We start from the raw sequence: 7,170 nt of genomic DNA on the forward strand, positions 1-7,170 counted from the left end.
GGCGGTGGGATACCCCACAGCCCCGCTGAGGGACGGATCTCCCCTAACACCAACATGGGTGGAGTCACTAGGTCCTGTGCCCGCCCCTCAGAGGTCACAGCACAGACCCGAAAGTATAAAAGCTCACTGGCAGAGCTCAGTTGGGAACTAGCCGCTGGAGAGGCCAGACGTCTGCGACCGAGCTCCCTCTGGGGAGACAGCAGAAGGTCACGGCTGGCCTGAGGTTGCACTGGGCCGGCTGAGCCCACCCCTCGCTCATTACCCCGGGGAGGACTGGCCGAGCCTACTCCGCGCTCGTTACCTCGAGGAGGACTGGCCAAGACTACCCCGCTTCAGCTACCCTGAGGAGGAGCCAAGCCTGCCTCTTGCCAGCTACCCCAAGGAGGAGCCGAGCCTACCATCCGCTACTTACCCAGAGGAACTGATGGTGTTTGAGACCGCCGGTGACACTACCACAACTCAGGTACCCTATGAAGGGGGAGTGTGGAAGTGGCCCGGGGGCAGCCAACCCTAGTCTGGCTGCAGCAGGACCAGAGCCCATGTCAGTGTGTTGTGGCCAGGATCCCCACTGATAGCGAGTCTCTGCCGCTGCTAGGGCCCCGGGCTGGGACGCAGTGGAGAGGGAGGGCCTGCGTCCCCCCTGCCACCCACTCCTTGGGTGGCAGCCTCCCCTTTTTCCCTGGCCTGGAGAGGCTAGGACCTTCTGTTATGTGAACTATTGACTCAGCCCCTCTCTAAGGGCCTGAGAGTCTGACTGTTTGCTGGCTGTCCTGTCCTGACCTAGGGCCTGAGCTGCACTTTGCTATTGAACTACTGACTCGGATCCTGCTTAAGGGCCTGGGCCCCTGATTGTGTGACTGCTGCCCCACCCTGACCTAGGGCCTGGGCCGCTTTTGAACTACTGACTCAGGTCCTGCCTAAGGGACTGAGTCTCTGACTGTTTGCTGGCTGTCCCGTCCTGACCTAGGGCCTGGGCCGCCATTTGACTATCGACTCAGCCCCGCTCCAAGGGCCTGAGCCCCTAACTGAATGTGTGTTATTTCCCACAACCGCAGAGCCCACGGACGGCAAGCTAGAGTGAGGCGGTGGGATACCCCACAGCCCCGCTGAGGGACGGACTGCGGCAAAGCCGCACTACAGGGGCTCAGAGCTTTGGGTTTCCCCACCACCTGCGGTGGCTCGGAGCGCCCAGGGGCCCTAGGTGGCCAGGAGCTCTGAAGTACCTCCACTGCCTGCGGTGGCCGGGAGCTGCAGGGTACCCCCGTTGCAGCTCAGAGCTCCCAAGGGCCCTGGGTAGCCGAGAGCTGTGGTGTACCCCCACTGCTTACAGCGGCCCGAAGTTCCCGGTGGCCCCAGGTGGCTGGGAAGCGTAGGGTAACCCTGCTGCCCGCAGTTGCTTGGAGCTCCGGGGTTCCCTCCTGCCTGAAGTGGCCAAGAGCTGGGGGATACCCCTGCCACCCACAGCAACTCAGAGCTGTGGTGGGCCCCTGCTGCCTGCAGTGGCCAAGTGCTGCGGAGTGCTCCCCAGTGCACGGCAGCTAGGAGCTCTGGGATATCCCCACCATTCACAGTAGCTCAGAGCTGTGGGGGGCCCTCACTGCCCACAGTGGCTGAGAGCTGTGGGGTACCCCCGCCGCCCGTGGCGGCTCGGAGTTCCAGGATGCCCCCGCCGCTAGAGGCAGGAGTGGTACCCTGCAGCTCCCAGCCACTGCAGGGGGACCCTGCAGCTCCCAGCCACCACAGGCTGGAGTCACGGAGATCTCTGGAAGTCATGGAGTCCATGACTTCCGTGAGCTCTGTAGTAAAACTGTAGCCTTACCCATAATGGAATTGGGCCAAGATAGCAGGGTTACCATCAGTACTCTTTGAGCAAAGTGCATGGGAACATTAAATGACTTTGGTTTAATATCCCATCCAAATGACAGACACTCCAGCAGCAAAACATCTAGTTAGAGCCTTGCTCTCCTACTAACTCAGAGGGGAGTGAGGCACCTACTGAATCAGCAGCACCACTTCCTGTGGCACTAGCAGTAGGAAAACCTGGGATCTGAACAATAAGGACCCAGATTCACTACAGGCATAAGCAAGAGCAACTTCACTGAAGTCAATGGAATTGCACTGCTTTATACCAATGGTGAAAATCGGCTCCAAATTGCTGTTTTTATGCCAGTATTTTTAATTAAAAAAATATCTGGCATACTCAAACTATATATATTGTACTTAAGTAGAACTGGTTACAAATAGGATGTTTTTCAGTGTTTTCTCATTAGATATCTTTAAAATCTTGAGAAACAACTGATTTAATATCATACAGCAACAGACAAGGGTATAATAATCAATCCCTCAGTCTAACTCTAACCAAACACCAGAGCCAAAGTTCAGCCACCTGTAAGAGCCAAGCTTTCAATCACTTTGGACAGCCACCCTGGTCTTTACAGTGACCAGGAAACCCTGAGCAGGCCCAGCAAATTTGAGATCCACGTGGATGTTAAAGTCCATGTGGATCTCTGGAGGATTCTCTGCACCTTGAGGTCTTTAAACCATGATTTGAGGACTTCAGTAACTCAGACATAGGTTAGCGGTATGTTACAGGAGTGGGTGGGTGAGATTCTGAGGCCTGCATTGTGCAGGAGGTCAGACCACATGACCATAATGGTCCCTTCTGACCTTAAGTCTATGAATCATTGAGCGCTACCAGCCTCTGTGCCTGTGAAGATCTTTGTGCAGTGCAACATGGTGAACCATACACCAGCAATGGTACTCCACTTGATCTTTATCCTACATACCCAATGGATGCACTCTATCAGAGCTAGTTTTAGAGCAGGATGTCTCTTACATTTTATATTGGACATAAACAGCACAGCCACATCGTCTCCCCAACAATCCCTCTTTAAATCACACAGTACCTAGTTCCCAGATGGAACCAACTGCACCAAAACTGGTCCTGCAGAATTATGCAGCCAAGGTAAGGAGCCTCATCCCTTATCAAGTCAAGGATGATTGCTAATTTATTCATCACCAGTCTTCCATTGAACAGCATGACCCCAAAGCCAGGATCCGCTTCCAGTACCCTACTGTCCTGAGAAATAACAGGCAGTACAAATGTCTTGCTACAGGCCCCTGCTTAACATAAAATCTTCCTTCGCCTTGTTTCCTCCTGCCCATAATCATAGGGCCTGAGGACTCCAAGCATTTGCAGCAGGCAGCAGTCATGTTCTATGCTCCTGGACACCCAAAGATGCAGCCAAACAAGGATATGCCAAGCAAACTGCAAAGACCATTTTCAGCAACTCTACCCTGCCACCCCAAATCAAATATGGCAAAATCCCAATACAACCAAGATCCAAACACATGGCCCAAGTACACATCTAGGGCTTGTCTACACAATGGGTAATGCACCACAGTGGCGTGATTTATTTCTAAAGCACCCTAACTTGTTGCAAATTAATCAGCCTTTTGAGAGGGACTTCATAAAGGCTTTTTTAGAAGTCTATTAAAACCTAAAAGGAAAATGTACCGACTTTTGCTATGTTGTTAATATCTGAATCTCAGAACAGAATCAGGATTCCCAGTAAACTGCTACATGGGCAAGCCCAGTGTGCAGCCTCCTTACCTCCACAAGATGAGGTGTTGGGTTGAATCCACACATGTTGCAGACCTGCTGTTTACAGGTCGTACAGGTATTATAGTTGGAGGGTTCCCCGGAGCCCACATTGATCTCTGATTTGCAGAGGGGGCACAAGACCCTTTCCTTCGGCACTTCCTTTGGCTTGATGACTTGTTCTGCTTTTCCTTGCTTTGTAGCTGGGGCAGTTCCAGCCCTACTCTGTGCTCCAGATGCAGCACTTGAGGCTCTGAGTCCAGCTTCTTTGCTGGAATCACTGAAGACAATTTTTGGAGGCACTTTGCCAAGAGACTGCTGACTTTGCAGGGTGACCTCTGGCTGAACGGACATGAGTGTGCTTGCCTGGGTCAAAAGAGAAGCCCCAAACCCGAAGAGCTTTCCTGTGAGGCCCTCTTGGGGTTGCTCTTGTGCTGCAGCACTGTGGGGGGGTGCTGAAGTCTTTGCTGGGGAGTCTCCCACAGTCTGTCTCTGGTCATAGGAGGAAGGCTTTGCTTGATGCTGAGGGGAAGACCTAACCACTTCCTGAGGTGCAGCAGGTTTTGGCTGGCCTTGGGTGTATTGTTCCCTCCGTGCTGTAGCTGCGGGTGGTTTTGGTGACTCTGATTGCAGAACACCAGCACCATGCCTAATGCCTGGCTGCACAGCTCCTGGTGGTTTCTCTTGTCCTGTTATTCCCAGGGATGGAGGCTGGGGATGTTTGGCTGGGGAGTGGGATGGAGAAAGTGAAGAAGAATGTAGCTGCTGCTGACTTTTGGAGCGAGGTGCGGTGGTCATGTCCATTCCCAAAGCTCTCTGCATCTGGCAATTCAAACATAACCATTCTTTCACCTACAAAGCAAAAAAGACAATGCAGTGAGTGATGGATACTGACCATGATCAAGGACAGGATCTGCACAGCCAATGGCAACACAAGCAGTTTTCTGTACCTGTCTACCAGCCTCACAGCTAACTGCCCAGACTCTGCTAACGCTGGGAACATAATTAAGGCACTATCAAAACCCCTCTATGCAGAGAAACATTTTGCTATTAGATATGCATGAGTAGAGGGCTCTTTCAGGTACAATTCTTCTGTACCCCACTGTAACGAGGGGGCCCCCCTCCTCTCCCCTCCCCCCACGCTCCTGAAGGGAATAGGCCAGAAAACCTGCAGCCCCGGGCAGAGGCCCGGCCACCTATCCCCGCCCCCCGGAAGTCAAGGGGTGGGACCGGAAGTTCAAGGCCCCCTCCGCCTGTCCCCACCCCCAGGAAGTCAAGGGGCGGTACAGGAAGTATAAAAGCCCGGCCCCAGCCCTCAGTTAGGAGGAGGCTGCCAGAGAAGGCAGACGCTGAGGCCTGAGCTCCCGCTGGGCCCGGCTTACCCCGTGCCCGGTATCCGGAGGGGTACTGGCCTGACCTCCCCTGGGGCCAGTGCCCAGAGCAGCCAGCGGAGCCCTCTGACGCTCGGCCTGTGGAGGACTGGACCGGACCGCCCGAACCCCGGTACCCTGAGGACTGGACCGGACCGCCTGAACCCCGGTACCTAGAGGAGTGGACTGGACCTCCCGCCGCCAAGCCTGCTGAGGAACCCATGGTTTGGGAATCCCCGGACGATGCCGGCGAAGGGCAGGTACCCAGGGAGGGGGAGGTTGGAAGTGGCCCGGGGGCAGCCGACTCCCATCTGGCTGCAGACTCGCCTAAGCCCATGTCAGTGTGTTTCGGTCAGGATCCCCCACTGACCGTCAGCGGCGTTGACCGCTGCTAGGGCCCCGGGCTGGAACGCAGTGGAGTGGGAGGGCCTGCGTTCCCCCTGCCACCCCTTTAAGGGTGGCAGACTCCCCCCTTCCTTTGCCTAAGGAGACCATCTACAGTGGTTGCCTTACCTGCTCAGCCCCTGCTGAAAGGCCCTGAGCTCAAACTGTGTGTTGCCCCGCCCTGCCCAAGGGACTGGGCTCAACTATATACTGTTGCCTTACCCGCTCAACCCCTGCTGAAGGGCCTGAGCTCAGACTGTGTGTGGCCTTGCTTGCTTCACCCAACTGGAGCGTGGTGAGCTGGCGTGGCTCCCCTCCCCTCCCCTCCCTGAAGGAGGGTTGAGCCCCGGTCACGCCTGACTACACCCACCTGTGACTAGAGACATGTGCAGAGAAGTGCACTGTTCTTGTACGTCCAATACCTTACAGCAGTGGTTCTAAACCTTTTTGGGCTCAGGACCCATTTATAAATGTTTATGGCCTGTCACAATACAATAAGGGAGTGAAGGCCCTGGCCTGGTTTTGGTTGGCTCCTACCCCCGGGGAAGTAGGATCCTGCCCAGCACTCACCCCTGTGCTGTGGGGCTGGCTGGGCTTGGCTCTCCACTTTGGGCATTGCAACTTGCAGGGAAGCAGTGCCCAGAGCCATAACCAGGGTGAGGTGAGCAGGGTAGCTACCCAGGGTGAAAAGCTGCAGGGACGGAAAAATGGAGTGTGGGGGGGGGGGTTATGGGCCTCCCCAGATTTCTCCCTTCAATTTAGCACAGAGGTTTCCAAACTGCATGGGGGCACTTCTCAGTTAGTGAAAACCATCACCTCCTGCTAGAAGACAGCTGATTGGAAGGTGCTGCTCAGCTCGCTCTGGCCCCTAGTTCTCTGCCCAGAAGCCCTCCCTGCCCTGCTTTCTGAGCCAGGCCTCCTCTGCACAGCTGGGCACTACCCAGGCAGCAGCAAGCGAGTGCCTCAGGAAGCATCTCATGGCAGGCAGGCTCTGAAGCAGAGGCTGGCTTCAGGGGGTGGCACCAGCTGGCGTTGGGCTTCTTTGGGGCAGAGGCAATAGTGAGTTGAGCACAGCTCTACAATATGCCGACCGCCCTGCCTGGGGATTGTCATCTCTCCCGAGCAAGCAAACTGTTGACTGTGAAAGCAAAAGGCTAGTTTTCACTCCATAAATCAGGATTTACTCGATGGAAATTAAAAGTATAAAATGCCTTGGCTAAGTAGCAATAAATGAAAAACTGCCCCCTTGAGAGACATTCCCTGTGTCACACTAATGTCTGCGTTAAGTTAATTAAAAAGGCTGTATAGGAGCTGTGAGCCTTTTGATTCTGAGAATCTCCAGGATGCCCATGCAGCTGTATAAATATTAATATATAAAACTGTTTGCAGGATAATCAGCTCTGCATACTGTGACAGACCCAGACCAGTGGGGTACAGGAGTCTGGTAGAGGGCAAATATACTGGTCACTGGATGAGTAGTTTTCTGTTCCCTGAGTTACCAGGGCAGGGCTGCACTAGAGTAATCAGGAACCTGCTAGAACCAGTTAAGGTAGACAGGCTGATTAGAACACCTGTAGCCAATCAAGGCAGGCTAATCAAGGCACCTGGGTTTAAAAAGGAGCTCACTTCAGTCAGGCCAGGGGAGAGGAAGTGTGTGAGAGGAGCTGGGAGCAAGAGGCCCGAGGAGCTGAGAGTGAGAGGGTGTGCTGCTGGAGGACTAAAGAGTACAAGCATTATCAGATACCAGGAGGAAGGTCCTGTGGTGAGGATAAAGAAGGTGTTTGGAGGAGGCCATGGGGAAGTAGCCCAGGGAGG

At 54.5% G+C, this 7,170-nt stretch overlaps 1 protein-coding gene across 1 annotated transcript in view; it reads right to left on the reverse strand.

The window, feature by feature from the left end:
• The window catches only part of BSN (bassoon presynaptic cytomatrix protein), a 460,947-nt gene that overhangs the window by 305,602 nt on the left and 148,175 nt on the right, over positions 1-7,170 (reverse strand). Inside the window, exon 3 of the mRNA XM_075072951.1 lies at positions 3,614-4,453. Coding sequence (XP_074929052.1) covers positions 3,614-4,453 — 840 coding nt within the window. The remainder of the gene's footprint in view (positions 1-3,613; positions 4,454-7,170) is intronic.

Source organism: Chelonoidis abingdonii, chromosome 16 (genome assembly GCF_003597395.2).
Source record: "Chelonoidis abingdonii isolate Lonesome George chromosome 16, CheloAbing_2.0, whole genome shotgun sequence".
NCBI classification, from domain to species: domain Eukaryota; kingdom Metazoa; phylum Chordata; order Testudines; family Testudinidae; genus Chelonoidis; species Chelonoidis abingdonii.